Below are 21,847 nucleotides of genomic sequence, written 5' to 3' on the forward strand. Positions count from 1 at the left end.
TGATGTTCTCAGTGAAATGGCTATTATTTAAATCTTGTTTATTATGTTTGGCTTCTCCACTCGCACTTATAGACGAACTATCATATCCCCTTCCCAAAATAGGAGTGGTTTTATTTGTTAAATGATGGTCAAATTTTGCCAACATACTGTCCATTTTCTCAGAAAAATCTGAAAGACATTTATCTACCATAAATTTCATTTCAACTTTAGCGTCAGCAAGCCTTCTATCTGCTGTTACATTATTTTCACTACTAGAAGCTATCACTTCATTCGATAGTGTTTCATTTACTTCATTTCTACTCCCAGTATTGGGACCGAACGTAACGATATTTGAATCGTCCATTTCTATTTTTTTGAAATCTACAACTTTGGATTTTGATATACAAACAATAGACTCTAATATATTGAGAGTGGTATCCCACGGCTGCCACCAATTGTTACGCTGCCTCTCTGGCGTTAGAGTCGGTCACCAGAGATAACAGGGTTACATAAAAAGGAATCTATTAGAGGTCGAGAAAGGTGTCTTAATTTAAACCATCGATCTAAACCCGAAATAGGACGAAGGAATTATATACCAATAGAGGTGTATTAATGTACTATTGTAGTCATGTTTTCATGAGTATTATTAAAATGAAATAGAATATTTATAAAGTTCAACATTTTATTAATGAGATAAAATACTTGAACAAGTCTGGACTCTCGGTGCTGTCACTGGTCAGTGCCCCCGGGTATGGTTGGTCTTACAACTATTCACGTGGGTGAATACTGCTCGTAAGCTATAAATATGTATAGCTTTTCTTTAACACAAATCCTTTATACAAAGGTTTCAATCATAGTTATAATTACTTTTACTACACACAATCAAAAGGCTTGATCTTCCTCAAACTGTTATATTAAAAACATAACATATATGTTTTTCAATTATAACTATTTATATTTAATACTATCTCAATAGCCACGGTTATATTTTCATTAATTTATAATATACACATCTGAATCTCCGAATCTGGTGACAAAAATATTTAGTCACCGTCACCCACAAGTATAGTCACCGTCACCGACAGATATAGTCACCGTCACCTACAGCTATAGTCACCGTCACCGTCACCGAGATTTAATCACCGGGACTGATATTTGTCACCGTCACCTTTAATATAATTATAATCCTATAATATATTTCACAATACTAACTTTTAAATTCATTACATCCGACATATTTGTATTTAGTTTATCTTTCTATTTGATACGACTCTTTCCACAAGTTTGAGCTATCTCTCTTGACGCAGTCAACCACACGTATTTATATTCTAAATTGACCAATGAGAATTGAGCTTATATAGAGACGCCCAATCACAAGCCATCACTCTTCTTAGGGAAATTCCCTTAACGGTGACAAAATAGTAAACAATGCCATGTTCTTCACGAACAAATATAATTTATGTATTTAAAATGCAACTAAAAGCTTGGAAAACGTTTGTAATGGATTCAAACAGATACAAACTACTGTATATAGCAATCGATAGTCAACAAGAAACGAGCATTCTAACCAATACACATCGAACATGTAAGTGTCACCTAAATCGGTGACAAACATTAAAAATCGGAACGAGAGTTATTTACAGTCTCTAACTGTTCCGAGAAATTAGCAATCATACACAAAAGAAACCCAAACATAAAGAATTATAAGATGTAAAATTATGCCAACAAGAATCACCATATTATTATTATTTATAGCCGTAAATAAAAATCTATGGCCTACTTTCATTTTCCAACAGTACGAGAATAAACGTTATCTGTCTCAAAAACAATAATACACAGGTTTAAATCATACAAATTAATAGTTTTATATGTACAAGACTAAGCCTTTCCTGACTTATCAAACACATTCGATAACCAACTTATGATCAGGGATCATAACAACAACGAACATGCATATTAAAAATAACACTGAATAACTACGGGGAGCCGGCATAACAATATCAATGACGATAGGGTATGGATGATATATCAATGACGATAGGGTATGGATGATATATCAATGACGATAGGGTATGGATGATATGTCAATGACGATAGGGTATGAATGATATGTCAATGACGATAGGGTATGGATGATATGTGAATGACGATAGGGTATGGATGATATGTCAATGACGATAGGGTATGAATGACATGTCAATGACGATAGGGTATGAATGATATGTGAATGACGATAGGGTATGGATGATATATCAATGACGATAGGGTATGGATGATATATCAATGACGATAGGGTATGGATGATATGTCAATGAAGATAGGGTATGAATGATACATCAATGACGATAGGGTATGGATGATATGTCAATGACGATAGGGTATGGATGATATGTCAATGACGATAGGGTATGGATGATATGTCAATGACGATAGGGTATGGATGATATGTCAATGACGATAGGGTATGGATGATATGTCAATGACAATAGGGTATGGATGATATGTCAATGACGATAAGGTATGAATGATATGTCAATGACGATAGGGTATGGATGATATGTCAATGACGATAGGGTATGGATGATATATCAATGACGATAGGATATTTTGATATGTGAATGACGATAGGGTATGGATGATATGTCAATGACGATAGGGTATGGATGATATATCAATGACGATATGATATGGATGATATGTCAATGACGATAGGGTATGGGTGATATATCAATGACGATAGGGTATGGATGATATATCAATGACGATAGGGTATGGATGATATATCAATGACGATAGGGTATGGATGATATGTCAATGACGATAGGTTATGGATGATATATCAATGATGATAGGGTATGGATGATATGTCAATGACGACGAGATATGGACGATATTGAAATGCGATGTGAAATTATGTCTATAGTACTGGACAGGATAAAACTTTACATATGCAAAGTATTTCTTTATTTAAAACAAAGATAAATTCTGCACATTTTTTTTTAAAAGTGCAAAATTTAACAAGGACTAGTGGGGAAAAATCAATGGTGGTATTTTACCTGGACGGAGGCAGAAATTCAATTTAATATCAAAATAATTTACAACTTTCAAAATCAGATAGTATGAATCTATTTGTATTTAATTGAGAAACTGTATTAGTAGTAAAAAGGTTTAAAAATTGAATCACTGTACATGTACTTTGTCTAGCGATAGAGATAAATGTAAGAATTCCAAACAAGTCAACTATGGTATTTTTCCCCCCGTATATAATAGAGAAATCCATCTATTTCGTTCAATTTTAACTGGATGTCAATATGAATTTAAAGACATGTGGTTTGATTGCCAATGAGACAACTATCCACCTGTGTTCAAATGAAGTACAAATGTAGGTACAAGCAATTCTAAGTTTTTAAAAATGAGAAAATACCGGAAAGTCGGCTTTTTCTTGTTTTATTTCAGGTATGTTTTGTACAGAAGCACACCACAGATTCTGGTTCACTTTTGTATGATTTAGGATGTGCATATGAGCAGGTATTTACAATATATAAAATAATGATACACATTCCATTGTCAACTAAGCATTTAATATAGTATAATTTCTTACAAGTAAATTGTCGTTCACTTATTTTTTTGCAAATAGTACACACCTTGAACTAGTTGAGCTGGATGTAACTATTGAAAAATCTTATATGAAACATATATACAAAATTTCAGTGATACAGTACATTTGAATTAAATTGCATTTGTAGATGAATAGAACGAACTCAAAACGCATCGACAAATATGCGCAGTATATAAAAGTTACTTATATCATTTTATTTTTAAATATTCAGATGTATTTTAATCACTTCTAAATATATCCAAGTTTCACCAAACAATTACGCATACTTTACCTTCATGCATTTGTAAACGAACTTCAGATTATTATCGTTATTATTTTAACCCGTGGTTTTATCAACCCGTGTTATTTTAGTTTTGTAGGTACAATATTGGTGGGATATTTGGTCGTCGAAATGATGCACATCGTATTTTGTGTACATCATGTTGTAACAAAACAAGAACTTGTAATACTGATTTGAAATGCGAACACGATTATGTTAAAGGTAACTTTTTAAAATTAGACTCAAAAATCAACTAATCAAAATACAGGCTTTGCGATCATAAAACTTTCGAGTACGACATTGACGACTTTCGTACTCAGATTCAGAAATGAACCAATAACAAAACCAGATTTGGTATTTCGAGTTCAACTTTTGTTATCCAAATATTGTGTACTGTTTTATTTTATTTATGTATGACCGAAAACCAATGAATGTTTCATTCTTGTAAAATTGCGTTTCGTCTACAGAAGACTCATCAGTGACGCTCGAATCAAACAATGTTAAAATGTTAAACGGTAGAAATATCGCAATCCATAAAAGATATAATAAGAACTTATAAAATTAAAAAAAACCTTGGGGTATTAACACATATAGACATGCCACTGAAAGGTATGCATGATTAGAACCAGTTGCGTTTTGTGTTTCTTGGATAGGAGAAGTGTAAATATAGAAATTGTTTTGACGGGAAAAAATCGTTCCAAAATTATCTCTGTTTTGATTTTTTTGTTTGACATACATTAAATAAAGTTATAATGCTTGTACTTTAATATCAAGTTATTCATAGAATACAATCTCAAGCTTTATATTTATTCACATGAGAACTGTCGGTTAAATTTCGAGTGATTATAATGTAAATTTCTACCGGTTTAAACAGGTTTACCAAGAGAATGTTCTGATATACCAGGACATCATCCTGATGGTGTGTACAAGATATACCCAGATGGAATATCAGCAGTTTCTGTATTTTGTGATATGCATACCGAAAACGGAAAATGGACGGTAAATTAACTTTCTATTTGATTATACAATATTGTTGGGTTTAAGTTGAGACGAATTACATAATATACATATATGAAATGGTATTACCTCTACTCCATGACTAAATATAACTAAAACACAAATATAAATTTGCCGACAGCCCGTCGAACGTGAAAGACGCCGTATTTAATTTGTATCTCAAATAATTTCAAGCAGTACATATTTTACAAATATTAAAACATATATACAATATTTCAAATATCAGTGTATCCACAGTGTATTCGCTTAAATTTCTGAATGTTACCCTTCATAGATAGTCAAGGCCGTCAAGGAAAAACCAACAATCGTTCACATGATGTATGAATATGAATGGAAACCTGTATCAGTGCCAATGCTCCAGCCTATCTCAGGATAAAAGTGGCGGACCACACCTTTAATTAGCAAATACATATACAAATACAAATTCAGAAAAACAACTTTAATTGCAATCAGCAATTAAAAATAAAGGAGCTTATATAATTACTATGTTGAACGAAGGCTAGAAAGTGAAGCGCTTGAAAAACACCAATATATCATAACACAAAATTCTACTTCTGATTGGTCAATTTTGTCATGCCTTATGAATATTTATGAAAATGTAACGACAACACAATATTTTCCCGCTTTACTATACGAACCGCGGGAAAATACAATTATCCGATAGAGAATGTATAACATTAAGTTGTCACATGTGCATGATCGTGTATTTTATGTAGAAATATCACAATCGACAGAAGATACAATATGAACATTTTTTATTCAGGCCTGAGACAGGTATAATATAATGTGGCATTATATACCATGTATGAAACCTGAATTTCACATATGCAACGGAATTACTCCTGCCGAATGCATTTGTAGAACCAGGTATTTCCTAAACGTACGCAATGTAGTATATATATGTTTTCGGCAAGAAGTGAAATAAGGCATAAAGCTTACATCCTATTCATTAAGCTAATGCCTAAAAACTAAAAATAAAACATTAACCTAACGACTGCCTGCGGTGCTGTTGGTTGTACATGCTGGGATTGCCTTTCATACCGCTGTAAGCTGGGTATGCACATTCTGCAGAATAATATGAACAAACAGATGTACTGGGACTTGGTGCTTAGAAACATTGTAGTCCCTCATTTTGACAACCACCCACTTCATTCAATAACCTTGTACATGGACGACAACGTTAGACCACAAAGGACAAGGATCGTAGCCGAATACAAAGAGTAAGAAGCCTTTGGCCTGCCATGTCTTCAGAAACGTACCCTATTTGACATGACTGGGACGCCACCACTATAAAATCTTGGCGTTTTAAGAGTTACAATTGTTTATAAATAGAATAAATTTTCTCAACCAAAGTTCAAAAGGCTTGTACTGAGTAGTTGACGGCGTGTTATTGAACTTTACTAGAAGTGAGGTGGTAACACATCCTATTGACTCGAATATTGAACTTCAAATTGTCAAATATCCCAGAGATTATTTGTAGAGAATGTTGCTTATTCTTTAGTTTTCTATGTTATGTCATGTGTACTATTGTTTGTCTGTTTGTCTTTTTCATTTTTAGCCATGGCGTTATCAGTTTATTTGCGATTTATGAGTTTGACTGTCTTTCGCCCCTCTTTTAATGATATTGGGTGATTAATATATGTAATAAAATAGATCATTATAGTAAAACTTAAATTCCGTTCCTGATATGTGTAATAAGCACTATTTCTATGAACGCAAAATTCAAATGTATAGAACCTGCATACGTGACCAAACTTAAATTTATGGTGTGTTTACGGTATATGTTATCAAAATTGTTACATGATTGTTTAGTCTTTTTCGAGGAATAACTATTTTTTTTAATAAGAGGAAAACAGATTTTTTAAATTAAAAAATTTCGATGCAATAAAAAACTTTTGGCGAACTGTAACACTTAGTGTCTTGTCCGCGATTTCATCAATGTAACACCAGTATCGTGCGACATTTTTCTAAAGTTTGCCAGTCTTTTAGCAAATATTTGACTGTCGAATTTTAGAGCCGAGATTTCTTTTGATAAACGGTAAATACGTTGTAACTCAAATGTCAAAAATATGTTCCATTGCTTTTCATTACGGGTACATGTTAAACATGAATTATATTTACTATTGCAGAGGTGGATTTAGGGGTGGAATAGGAAGTGGATCCACCCCCTTTTGATGCATTTATGCATTGATATTTTTAAAGTATTACTTCAAGTGTTTCAAAATCCTGATCCACACCCGAATTGTTTCGCTTAACTTGACACTGGTATATGTTCTTTTATAAATTGCACTTGACTGTGTGGCGTATATTGTATATACTAGTAATCACCAAATGATTCATGTTTAACTTCGTTAGGTAATACAAAGACGTGCCAACGGATCTGTGGACTTTGATCGGAATTGGGAGGCATACAAAGAGGGCTTCGGTAACCTAAATGGGGAATATTGGTTAGGTAGGTTATTATAATTTATAATTCTTTCTTTTATAAGACATTTTTCAAAATTTCTATTGTACATTTGATCACGTTTACACAATGTAAGGATGTACAATGTTGACTGCTATATTTTTTACGTTTGTACCTAGTATATGTCTCTTTGTTTTGTTCACTCATCGTTGTCTTTTTAAGGTAACACGATACCGAATGACGTTACGCCATGAGTTATCGTTCCTGACGTTATCAAATAACGTTCACACATATAAGCCAATGCACCGTGTTTTGTGTGACATTTTTAACGGTAACTTTCCCTAGATGCGGAGTGCCGAGAGTTTTGACGCAATACGTAGCGGTTATTTGACATAGATTGTTTTATCGTTTTCCGGCAATCATTCTGCTCATTGTTAATCTTTAAAAAGTATACTTTACTTTTTAAATATTCTGTTTCTTTGATATTTAAGCATCTGCACGCTTTATTTATATATGTTCTTATTCATAACAGACACAGTTTTATCACTTTATTTTTATTCTTGGTATAGATATAGGAAAATGTGGTGTGAGTGACAATGAGACAACTCTCCATCCAAATAACAATTTATAAAAGTAAACCTTGGTTTATTTTTGCAATAAGTACTTATTCATGATTCACGCCGTATCCCCATGAAATTTTGTTTTGAAAGTAGAAATCTAATTTATAGAAGCTTGAATGATGTGTGAAAAAAAAACCGGTGAATTTTACAACTATAAAATTCGTTCTAAAACGGTCATCAAAAACACCGCTCGGACAAAATTGAAATTTATTTGGATGAGAATACGGATATAATTAGGGGGGAAAGCACAATACAAGCAGACGTTGAAAATCATACAGAAAATAGTTTGTTTGTATGGAATGTAAAAAAGTGGTTATTTGGTCTGTACAGAGTAAATTCGATATAGTTTTGGAAATATTTTAAAATACAGTGCCAGTTTTGTAATCGTATAAACCAGGTCTACTCAGGACGGAAAGCAACATCGGAATGAAGTATTTTGGAAAGTTAACGAAGGCTGAGAAATACATGGGCACTTGATTCGGCAGAAATAAAATAACAAAATTCAGGTTCTGTTACAGTCTGAATAAAGCCAGGCCCGAGTATCCACTTGCGTCTACAAACGCAAGTTGATAGTTGGGGTTGGCTGTAGTCAAACCGATTACGTGTTCCTTGATTCCGTTATAATTTTTTTCTTGAAATTTACATGCAAACGACTGACTTTTTATTATTCAAACGGCGAGAGACTGTAAAAAAGCTAGATCTTATTTAATGCGTTTCCCTCGGTTTTAGTTTGTTACCCCGATTTTGTTTTTTGTCCCTGGATTTATGAGTTTTGAACAGCGGTATACTACTGTTGCCTTTATTTGAAATCATTTAGATTTTATATTCGTGTTAATTTACGTTTGCATGGGTGTTTTTTTTTTTTTTAGTTTTGAGTTGGAAATAATCGGTACCAACGATTTCCCGAGAAATACAAGAAAAACGTGATATCCCCAAAACAACTGATATTTCCCGAGAAAAAGTTTTTTATGGTTTAATCACCGGTCATAATCCACATAATTCTACATAAGAAAATGTCTGTACCATTGTCCCATGTTATTAGAGAGTTGAGAACTAACATATATGTTTAAGCCCGTCACATTCTGTATGTGCATACTCCAGGTCAGAAGCCTGTATTCCAGTGCATGTTGTTGGTTTATGTCTGTCATCTTTGTTATTTGTAAATTATTGTGATATAGATTAGCCAGTTAATTTTCCCGTTTGATTGTTTCACATTTGTTTTTCAAACTCAACGTTCTTGGGTTTTTTTTCTATCGGATTGATGTATGCCTTAATTGCTTATATTTTATCATTTGAACTGTGGAATGTTGCCTCATTGCTCATATCATATCATATCTCCTTATTCTTGTTTATTTTTGCCCGATTTTTGATTGGTTAATACGAGATGATAGTTTACTCTATCATAAGGGTCAACGGGAGACATTTTTGTGAATGTTACCCTATCGTGGAGACCATTCATCATTGACGAAGTTCTACATTTCGACCTTTTTCATAGACTGTCAACATAAAAAACCATAATGCATTGCAAATGGATTTTTTCTTACTTTAACGTTGTTATGTGCATGACTTCATAGCTTAATTTTTAATTTGAAAGACAATAATAACACGTTCAGTAATCAAAATATAATGCATTAAATAACACACAGCAGCCAGGATGAAAGCGAAGATATTTATTATACTTTAAGCAAATTTAACTCTAACCAGGACTGTGTTATAATATTAAACAAAATCAATAATTAAACTTTCCATTCAATTCATGTAAATTTCCATAAAGTTTGAAAAATGGATGATGTCTACAAAAATCTTTCGGGAGCAACCATTTAACTTATCGGAGTCAGATTTTTTTCGCACTAAGAGCGAGCATTTTCTTTTAATTTTGAGACGCAATCAATGAAATAATTTTTTTTACAAAATTTAGAACCCCCTCCCTTTCCCTCGTGAAGTTAAATGGCCGGAACTTAAATCTACATGTTTACGACACCAACGTTGCCAGCGACATAATTTTGTTTTACTTTGTTTCACCTTCGAGATTTTTGTGAAGGAGTTTTAGATCCATTGATTGTTTGATGTCAGATCAGCGCTATATCATTTTATATGACATATAGATTACATCGAATACATTTATTTAAAATAGAAGAACTATCGAAGAGGTGTAAAATAAAGGCAACAGTATTATATCGCTGATCGAAAGTCATAAATCGATTGAGATAAATCAAATACGTGTTACAAACTAAAACTGAGTCAAACACGTCAAATATAAGACGAAAATCTATATAGATTAGATAAAGTAAAAATGTGAAATAATAATTCTCTTTTAGAAACAAGTTTGGTTCAATTTGAATTAGTCAATATAAGTCAGGAAACAACGCGGATGAAAATATTAACTTAAAAGTCCCATAGTCATGTGTCCTTCAATTTGACCTTCAAAGTTACGCATGAAATAGGCTTGTTCAGTTATTTTAAGGAAAAAACTGTCAAGATTGAAAGTGAAATTTGATTGACTGATTCCATCAACAAAAAACCATTATTATACAGGTAAACACGATGATTAACATATAAAAGAGGGTTGAAAGATACCAGAGACAGTCAAACTCATAGATTGAGAATAAACTGGCAATGTCATGGCTAAAAAAGAAAAAGTCAAAGTTAAAAGTACACAAGACACAACATAGAAAACTAAAGACTCAGCAACACGAACCCCACCCACATGTGACACCCGTCGTGTATAAACTCATGTTATTACAAACCCGGTAAATAGTCTTATTTAGTAGGTCACATTCGTGAAAAGGTAACGGGATTGTAGTTACGAAATATGGAACATATCCGACATCATCTGTGAAACGGATATTCCATAACGGTCAACCAACTCGTGATGGCGTCCGTAAAATTTACGAAGGGATGAGTTCAATGTCACCATTTGGAGCTCTTGGTTCAATAGCCTACTTTAAGCACAACTCTCTACCAACATGATCAAGGAAATCAGACCTAGAAAAATCAAATTGCATGAGTTCGTTATCTATCAATATCTTGAATTAATATAATAGCGGATAACATGAACGTCTGCAGTCTTAACTGGACGATTAATGTAATAGCGCCTAGATTGAAATACACAGGAAATGTGGATTCTTATTATCGAGCCCATGGTTTTAAATTGTTTATTTGAAACTTTTTGTTAATGAAATAATCGTTTAAGTATGCTATGAATCAAATATCAAAACTTGAATCAATTCGGTTAGAATGAATATGAAAGCTTTTGTCCCTTTGCGAAATGTATATGTAAACTATCCATTATTTGTGTTTATTCCATATACTATTGATATTTGTCAGGAAACGATGTCATTCACGAGATAACCATTCATACCCGGCATGAATTAAGAATTGACATGCACGATTTCGAAGGTCACGCCAAATACGCTAAATATTCAATGTTCATGGTTGGGGATGAGAAAGGTGAATATGAGATGACCGTGCTTGAATACAGCGGTAATGCAGGTATATTTGTAATCAACTATTTATATAGAACTTATAATTGTATAAAAGAAAAGGTATGAATTCAGGAAATAACATTATAAAAAATTTTGTACTAATATGTACGTTTCCCTGAGTTTTAGTTTGTAACCCGGATTTGTTTTTTCTCTATCGATTTATGAATTTGAACAGCGGTATACTACTGTTGCCTTTATTTGCATGACCAATAATAGCCTGAAGTCAATGTTGGTTATTTGCCCTCGGGACAATATCGATATCAGCCCTCGATATCTATATCGAGCCCCAAAATTTGACTTCCGATACCTGTCAATCAAAGTATAAAGAAATGAAAAATGAGAACACAATGAAAAAAAACAATGAAGTCAGTAAAACAATAGAAAGTTATGAATCTGCTGTAGCAGAAAAAAATAGGTTAAGATTTACAGTGAAAAAGGTTATTTGTTCGCTATTAATTAACTAGACATCACAAAAGTTCCTGTAAAAATTTGACGTTATAATAGACAATGTATGATTCTACAGTGGAAAAGTGATTGTTGTATGACTTTTAAAGTTCAAGCGAAACATATGCCATATTTTTGGTAATTTTTTGTTACACTTTTCATAAAACTTTACTCACTGTGATTCAGATTTTGTTAACTCACTGTGATTTTTTGGATTTTTTCTTCAAACGTTTTTTTTTTACATTTTTGTTGAAAATATATATTACACATGATTTGAAAATGTATTTTCTTTCCTCCAGCTTGAATATGCGAGTAATAGATTATTAAATGTCATTTTCCATATTGGCCGTGGTATCAGCCCGCGATCCATATCAAGCCCTCCGTCTAAAGCCCTCTGCTTGATATGGGAGTCTAGGGCTGATAACAAGGCAAATATGGAAAATGCCACGTAATAATCTATAATTTTTACACGCACATGAAAAATGCAGATTAGCGTAGCGCTTTTGGTTGCTTTTCTTCATCTCAAAGTCAAAATGATGCAATCAACTTGAAGCATTTATTAACAATATCCAAACATTCAGTTCTACAACTAAACAGGACTTACTAAGTTTAATTGCATGCGGGAATTGAAAGAAATGACTTTAATTTTAAAGAAAAACAAAGAAAATAATCGTGTAAAACATATACAGACGTCAAAAAATATTTTTCTTTAATATATTAGGAAATAGAAATTCGATACAGAAAACATATTAGAAGATACTGTTTAAGAACAATTGAATCAAGGAACTAAAAACAGAACCACCTGATCCGCTTGAAAATAAAGATGTTGCATTAGAGAATTCATTTAAACACTCATCTTTTTGAATAAAATTACATAAATATCACCAATTTGCAAGAAATAATTTTCAAATTCATTATAATAAGTTATTAGCTAAATTTGCTTGATATATGTGAACATGATAAACAGTTATTCTTTCTCAGAACCGCACCACGAAGTTATCTGGACACATTATTTTGTCAAATAAAATCTTATTATTCTATTAAAATCATTGAATTAATGACCGCAAATTAAATTTTAGGAGATTCGATGACATATCATAGTGGTAACCTGTTTACTACCTTTGATAGGGATAATGACAAAGAAACCAGGAATTGTGCTACACTATATCATGGAGGCTGGTGGTACAATCATTGTCATGATGCTAGTTTGAATGGACGGTATCTTTCTGGAACCAGTCCGTCTGGACATGGCATTAATTGGCCAGCATGGCGTGGCATGGACTACTCACTTAAATCGGTGAAAATGATGATCAGAACACTATATTAAAGATTAATATGATCATCATTGTTTTCTATTTCAATACATTCTTTCTAAATGCTTATTCATTTGTCTAATTTGGTTCCCTAGATGTGTTTTTGTTATATTGGGTCGTTTGATTATGCTGTTTCAATTACGTATAACACTCATATTCGATAATTCATGAATAAAGACAATATTCGATGACAACAAAATCCGACATTTCCTGATAACTACAAAAACTTGTATACAATTATACACAAACAGCTGTACATAAAAAACTATAACTACCAATAGTGTTGTAAATGATAAGTATATTCATCACATCTATAATCAGCGATGTACACCAGCACTGTAATAAGGTGGAGGGTTTCATACGCTCCGAAACCAATTAGATGTGATTTTTCATTCACAGATACAGTACGTTGCCCATGTGTCTGATAATGTGCCCTTGCAAAATGGCATCTAGCATTATAATTACTGAAGTACTGCGTACTGAAGTTGTTCTTAATACATTATACACATGGTGAACTTTGGTTAGGATAAGAAAAATAACAAAAGTACCGAACTCCGAAGATAATTCAAAAGGGAAAGTCCGTAATCAAATGGCAAAATCAAAAGCTCAGACACATCAAACGAATGGATAAGAACTGTGATATTCCTGATATGGATATCTTTTCTGTCCATCGTATAGACCATGGTTGGTTAGCCATAGGGATGTCCCTTTACAGGTAAAGAGGGGACCTTTTTGAATTCTTTTTTTTTTGTAAACCATTTTTTTTATATTTTGTATATATTTTGCCCTTTATACTTTCTATATTAACACCGTATTTTTCTCCATTTGTATTTTCTGTTTTGTTTATTTCATTGTAAATTATCTGTAGTATTAGCATATATTCTCTATTCTGTAAACAAATAATAGCACAGTCAAATACACTCTTTACCAAAGTCTTTTCCATCTTCCTACCAATCAAGCTATATTTTTTAATCTTTCTAATTGATAGATTGTTTAATTATTTCGTGTCCTGCATCTGTTTGTAATATTTGACGATGGACATGTAGGAAAGAGTAATACAAGAATCAAAGTTTAAGTCGATAATACAATCTGATAAGCCATATTGAATAGAATCATCTTATATTTTGATTCTTTTTTTGTAGATTAAAACGTTAGTTTTTCCTATCTGAATAGTTGGATGGAGAGTTCTCGAGCTCGCTATAACACTCATACCACATCTTATCATTACTAATTAAAGGTGTCGGTGTATGTTTATCGTGAGACAAAACACATCATTAGTTTTAAATGTTTTATTTTGATTCTGGTTTTTGCTGTCTTACTTTAACGTTTACCAAACAGTCCGTTTATACATATCCATATCGGCTATCGGCCCTTTTGGTGTTTTTTTTTATTTTTTTTTTTTTTGTAGATTTTTTTTGTTTGTTATCATTGTTTCTTTCGATATAAAAAAGAAAATGAGGTACATGTACGATTGCAAGTTGCAACTATCCATTAAATACAAAAAACCATGGGTATGATTACTGCTGTTTATATATTTCCTTGTTGATGAATATCTAAATTATTAATGATTTTTACTGTATTCTATAAGAAGACCGAGTTGTCTTTAAACCGTTTTGTGGGTTTTATGTATTATCTTCATAAGATTATTTTAGTGAACATTTCACTACCAATGAGACATACACAATGTGTGGACCTATAGTTGTTAACTTCTATGTCATTTGGTCACTGGTGGATGGTTGTCTCATGGGCAATGATGCCACATCTTCTTATTTTAATACAAATACATCACTTTTATTCCCTGCATACACTTGTGTTTGTTTAAATATGTGTGCATTTTTACCCTTCATGGAGACGCTTTCTTTTTTCCGCTTCATCATATGCAACTGTTTTTGCTAAACCCTAGATAGCAGAGAATAAAGGAATTTGAAATTCAAATAGTTTGGAAAGCAAGTAATTGGTATTTCTATTAAAATTAAAATTGAAATATTGCGGTATACTTAGAGGTTGCAATTCTGTAAAAAAAAAAAACCAATGCAACCCCAAAGGAACTTCCTTTGCGGCTAAATATGTGCCACTTTTACTATGAAGTTTCGTGAAAAATTATATCCCAGAACGGAAAGTTGATATGCACTACTAATTTCTTCAAAAGTCAAAATATTGTGCTGTGCGGCATATTTTCAACATTTATTTGCCCTGAACTTAATTGTAAAAGTTCAAACTTATTCTAAATTACCAAACTACCTCTACCTTCACTATTGGACTTCCTAAGAATCAAATTTTAGGCCCTACCCTGTTTCTCTATACTGGTAACATTCCCAAGTTATGTCTCTATGAGATTTCATCCAGGATATTATATATCTCAGTAGAGTCATGGTTTGAGAAACAGCTGAATTTACAAAATGCAACATAGAGAACTCTGATTATTAATAAAACATAATTATGGCCATTTAACGATTTGTATTGTTGAATTGATCAATTGATGAAATGTAAACGGATTTTTGTGTGTTCGACCATAAAATGTGATGCATAACATCATAGAAAATTTATATTTGGACACTATTGGAAACCTTAGGGTGCTAATATCTGTCGATAAATTAAACAGCCCAAACCTACATAGATATTCTCAAGGAGAAACTTTACACCTGTAATCATCTCATCATACTTCCAGTAAGTTTGCCTGGCATATAACTTTTTTTTTTATTATAGACGAAAGCTTTATAAGAGTTACTGTAAATAAAATAAATATTCATGACATTTTCAAAAAATGTCAAAGGAAAAGAAGTGAAGAAGCTCTCACATTGTTTTCCTATTGACTATATCACAACAAAAACAGGTAGGTCCTTTAATTTTTGACAATTTGTAGTATTATTGTTCCAGAGTAATGGGTTAAATTGTTAAGACCTATACACTTCCACATGTCAACGTCTTCAATTTTTGTAATGGGCCAAACATCTTTCGTCTATCCAGGTGTGGATCCTGGAACTAAAAAGGGTGGGTTGGGCTGGCAAGCCAATTTTTGGATTGATAATTGTTAAGATGTTATGTTTTTATCAAAGAGGAACTTCAAAAGAAGGGCTTTCTGCTTCCTCTAAATCTCTGCTATAGAACATTGACCAAATTTTCATTGTACATTGGTCAACGGGAAGATCAGTTTGTAAGCGTACTAGATGATATCTATTTAAGAGAATCGTTATAAAGGATAGATACCAAAGGGACAATCAAACTCATAGATCGAAAATAAACTAAGTACATGTCCGATTTGCCTAATCAACCTGATAAACACAGCAATTGTCGTACGAATTTGATCTGACAGACTTTCAACATTATCATTTATTTATAATCAATTGTTTAGGATACCGGAGGAACAAGTCATCGTCCACTTTTGTATTATCAGTTAGCTTTCAAGAATTAATGCTTACTAATAGTATTTTTCAGTTGTTAAAGAATGATAGTTGAGTTAACATATACATGTTAATGTATTCATTTTCATTAAGTATTGGTTGAGAGGAATTCGAACACATCGTGGCATTGGTGACCTAATTTTTGGCTAACACTGAACATTATGTTAAAACCCGTCCCATATGCTCCATCCCATTATTTCGCCATTTTGAGTGCCACTAGTTGAGCATCAGTATTTACCCTGGTTTTCTTTGTTGGGATCCATTTTGCTCACTGACAGTCTTTATTTTTATGTTTTGTTTTGTAGACTAGACTTTATATTTTTTGCTTATTTCTATACCATTTCAGCGGTTTCTTGAGGCGATTTGCCTTATTGGTAATCATTCCACATGTTATTTTTACAGTTTGTTAGCTCAATATTTTGGAAGATAATGCTATATTTATAGATATGAAATGTAAACGTCGTAATAAACCTTTACGTGTTGTGAAGAGATAATGTCATTGAACGGTGTAGTTTTAGCTTGTTTTATAATTGTATTTTGCATTCATGTGCACCGTAAGTCAATTAATATTAGTACAATATAATGAATTTCTATTATCACTTAAAATAGTACAACATATTAAATGAATGTCCATATCGATTTTGATTTCACTCACAATAAAACAGCATTGAATAAAAAAGATGTGGTTTCTATAATGTTGATAAATTCATTTGTTCTACTAAAGTAAACAAAAATGATTGTACGAGAACCATTTCTTCCTCAAGTTACAAGGTAATTATACTTTGAACAATTAGTATCAAACGAAGGGAGGGAGGGGGTATATGTTCACTTTTGGATAGTTTTTTAATAGTCTCAATATTCATTCATTTTCAGATATCATTTAATACAAATGTTGCTTTAATATATCTTCATAATTCAGAAGTAACACATAAAAGAAGGAACTACTTTGTAAACAAACGTACTAATTTCAATATGATCACATGCTGGTATTCATATAAATTTTTTTGTTAAAAATTTAAAGGAAATAGACAATACAAAATTTGCTATTTGCAGTTATCTTTTTATTACTTTAGTATGTGGAAATGTACCGGAGTAGAAAATCGACCCGACTGCCAGCACGTAATAATTGAATTTCTATGAATGTAAAAAAAAATATACAAATTATGCGATGCTTGAATTTCTATCTGCTGGATCGCAAAAGAACTATGAGACAGGACAACTTTCAACTGGGCATAAAAAAAACACAAGGAGATGTGGTATGATTGTCAATGGAACAACTATCCACAAGACTTCAAGTGAAGTGGATGTAAGCAATTATAACTTAACCACCGAAAAACCTTCAACAGGAGAAAATCCATATCGTATACTCAGCTTTGTCATGTTTTCTATAACTTCAGGTAGGTTTTGTCCAGAAGCACACCACCGAATATGGTTCAGTTTTGTATGATTTAGGATGTGCGTATGAACAAGTATTTATAAAATACAAAATGTATATAAAATAATCTGGACAAATGGAAAAAATCATTCTCAAATTAGTATAGCGGTATTACATTACAATTTTCATCGACACTTCTTGCAAGGAGGTTATTGTTCACTTACTTATGGCGAATTATGCTTGATATTTCGGATTTTGATGAAAAATGTAAACACAACGCTTTGAACTACATCAAGCTATCCAAAATCTTATATGAAGCTTTTATACTCACAGAGATACAGGCAATTAAGATAAAATTGTCAAATCATCTATAAATGTATTGAATGAACTTTAAAAACATCGAAAATTATGAGTAGTAGAAAAGTTCCAAATATTTTATTTCGATATTCAGATGCAGTTTAACCACTTCTTAATTCACACAATTTACACAATTAACGAAAAAAGAAAAATATCACCCAACTACGTATACCTTGCTTAAATGTATTTGGACTCTTTACGCCAACAAACCTATTATTATTTCAATCCATGAATGCCTTTTTAAAATACACTTTTTTGAAGTAGTGCAGACACAGTATTGGTGTGATATTTGGACGTCGCAGTGAAGGACATCACGTGTCTTGTACATCATGTTGAAATGTGAAAGCGATCATCATGTTATAGGTAAAAGCTTTAGTACTTGGCTTCATCTATCTTACATAAATTTAGTCTGCGTTTGTAAATATAGTATACTAAATCTCTGGTAAATAAAATTATACAAATTATGCGCTGCTTGAAATTTTATCTGATGGATCGCAAAAGAACTATGAGACAGGACAACTTTCAACTAAATAAAAAAAAAAAAACACAATGAGATGTGGTGTGATAGTCAATGGGATAACTATCCACAAGAGGTTAAATAAAGTGGGTGTAAGCACTTGGCTTTATCTATTCTACATAAATTTAGTATGCGTTTGTAAATATATTATACTAAATCTCTGGCTTCAATACTCAAACGCAAAAGTCAGCGTAAACTGTTGCCACATTTAAGAACGTTTTAGTGCAATAACTCTGGATTTTTTCCAATAAAAAACAAATAAGCAAAACTCGATACGTTGATCTGCCATCGCTATAGATGTCATAGGTCCGATTTAAACCTATTGTTAAAAATCAAGCCTCCTATATCGTCTGAAAATTTTGATATTTTCCTTGTTTTCTTTATTAGTAAAGTACTTTTGTAAACTACTGATACGTATTTTGACATTCCCTCAGTAAAGATTTGACTGATACATTTTGATAAGTGATTTCTTTCGATAAACTCAAATTTGAAATATGTTCCATCACTTCTCTATTCGGATACATTCGTTCAATATAAATTATATCAACCAACTTGCAACAGCGGATTTAAAGGGGGTAGGGGTGGGGGCTTCCCCTATTGGACTTCATTTGTAAGACATTTTAAAAGTTACATTCCAAACGTTGGCTTGCCAGGCCCCCCTTTTCAAAATTTTGGATACGCAACATAATTCGCCGTTTCAGAATCTAATGCATTCTGTGTAATATTTCAAAAAGCGTACACCAAAACGTTGTGATTGGTTTAAAACGTGATAAACAATATGAATTCAACAAATGACGTAACGTTATTTTCATTTTGGTGTACGAACAATGAGATTACCTTTAGTCCTCTAGATTCTGAAAAAGCGAATTGTATTGCCATCCTGACTACGTTACCTATATATTCTTTGATTTACTAGATTTACCAGACTGTTTATGTTTATTACCGCCAACATTAATAACCTTATTACTATGTTAGGTTATCCAAAGACGTTTAAACGGATCGGTGAACTTTGAACAGAATTGGAAGACGTACAAAGAAGGTTCCGGTTATCCAAACGGTGAATATTGGCTAGGTAGGTTCTCGTTTATACTTCTTTAATTTGTAAGACATAGTCAGATACATGTGTATAGTACCTGTGGTAGTTTTCATAACTAAGTCTTTTATACAGAGTATAGACGCGTATTAGAGTGGACCAAATAAAGGCAAAAGTATAGCATACCGCTATTTAAAAGTCATGAGACAACAAAAATCCGGGTTACAAACTAAAACCGAGGGAGACACATCAATTGTAAGAGGAAAACAACTAAACAACAAAAACAAACGACTATGCATCACACACAGAAATGAACTATAAGATAACAACAGCCATTTTCCTGACTTGGTACAGAATATTTAAAGAAAAATATAGTGGGTTGATCCTGGTTTTATGGCTAACTAAACCCCGCATTTTAATGGCAATGTTAAATATAACACTAAAATGACACCATTACATGACAGGAATACAGTACAAATAAATGAAACGGTATTATCGCAGATATAGTGTCTACAGTCGGTTATTAAGGTCTATAAATATGTAACCACTAACTGAACAGTTGTCTCATTAGACATCATACCACATCTTCTTTTTTATACTTTATGTTGACGAAGGAATGCACATCATGTATGACCCCTATGTTTAACTGTTGTAGATTGATTGATTGTATTTAACCTAGCAACACACATTTTTTTAAATAACAACACTATTTTAAAATGTGCAATTATATTATTCCCATTATATGCTTTTATTTCATACACTTACTTTTTGTCAGGCAATGATGTAATCCATGAATAACCGTCCATATCCGACATGGATTAAGGATTGACATGGAAGACTTTGAAGGTCACACGAAATACGCTAAATATTCATTATTCAGTGTTGGTGATGAAAAAAGTGAATATGAGATGATAGTGCTTGGATACAGTGGCAATGCCGGTATATGTAATCAAAACATTAAATAGAACTTACAACTGTATAAAAGAATATGGTGGTGTGTTAATTTGGGTAATAACAGCATTACACGAACATGAAAAAAGGAAAGGAACATATCATGAACTGTTGTTTTTGTTTTGAATGTCATATTGAGGCCTTCGACATTGAGCATTTACTAAAAATGACCATTAGATACAGTGCGTCACAAAGCCAAACAATGATTAAAGTTACTTAGTCCACTCGTACTGCAGAGAAACAAAGCAATGACAATCACAATAAAAAAAAATAATATTCCATAATGAAGTTTTATTGGAAGATTATAACAAAATTATGAACGATAGAATCAATGATCAATAATGAACTTGATGGTCATTTTGAAAACATCATGATAAACTCAAACTCATTGTAACGACATGCTTTACTTATTATTGTGAAGATGAACACCAATTCTAAAAGTTGCCCCAGGATTTATATGTGCAAGATATCATTTCATATCACATGTTCTTATGTTTATGATAATCATTGATTTAATCAAAATAAACTCAATTTAGGAGATTCGTTGTCGTATGATGATGGTATGATGTTTACTACGATTGATAGGGACAAAGATCATAATATCAACAACTATGCTAAACTATTTCATGGAGGATGGTGGTACAATTCTTGTCATTATGTTAACCTGAATGGGCTTTATCTCTCGGGAACAAGTCCATATTGAGAGGGAATAATTTGGTATGCATGGCATGGCTACCTTTACTATCTTAAATCAGTGAAAATGATGATCAGAACACTACATTAAAGATTTATATAATTATATTGTTTTTATTTAATACATTATTGTTTAACATCTTAAAGGAACACTTGCTACGGGTTATCAAAACAAATAAAATCTAATTGGTTTTGTTCAATCATGAATGAAAGTGGAATAATAAAATAATAATTCGGTTTTAGCAGCCAGTTTGGTTCAATTTTGTCAAAATAAGCTAATAAACATTGATGATGAATTATTTATTTGCAAGTGAATAATTCGATCTCATTGAGTTCATATCCATGTGACCTTCTATTTAATCCTTAGCTAGAAATGGGTA

The 21,847-nt window shown here is 32.3% G+C and overlaps 1 protein-coding gene across 3 annotated transcripts in view; it reads left to right on the forward strand.

Moving 5' to 3' along the window:
- Window positions 1–21,847, forward strand: part of LOC143052449 (microfibril-associated glycoprotein 4-like) — a 44,859-nt gene that overhangs the window by 12,376 nt on the left and 10,636 nt on the right. The window contains exons 3-8 of one of the 3 annotated variants that reach the window (XM_076225487.1): window positions 3,436–3,507; window positions 3,950–4,079; window positions 4,732–4,856; window positions 7,230–7,326; window positions 11,226–11,390; window positions 12,907–13,169. In XM_076225487.1, coding sequence (XP_076081602.1) covers window positions 3,436–3,507; window positions 3,950–4,079; window positions 4,732–4,856; window positions 7,230–7,326; window positions 11,226–11,390; window positions 12,907–13,154 — 837 coding nt within the window. In that variant the 3' untranslated portion in view covers window positions 13,155–13,169. Of the gene's footprint in view, window positions 1–3,435; window positions 3,508–3,949; window positions 4,080–4,731; window positions 4,857–7,229; window positions 7,327–11,225; window positions 11,391–12,906; window positions 13,170–17,013; window positions 17,096–21,847 lie in introns of those variants that run through there. The other 2 variants (XM_076225486.1, XM_076225489.1) reach the window with 2 other exon arrangements.

The sequence above is a fragment of the Mytilus galloprovincialis genome, chromosome 11, assembly GCF_965363235.1.
Source record: "Mytilus galloprovincialis chromosome 11, xbMytGall1.hap1.1, whole genome shotgun sequence".
NCBI lineage: Eukaryota > Metazoa > Mollusca > Bivalvia > Mytilida > Mytilidae > Mytilus > Mytilus galloprovincialis.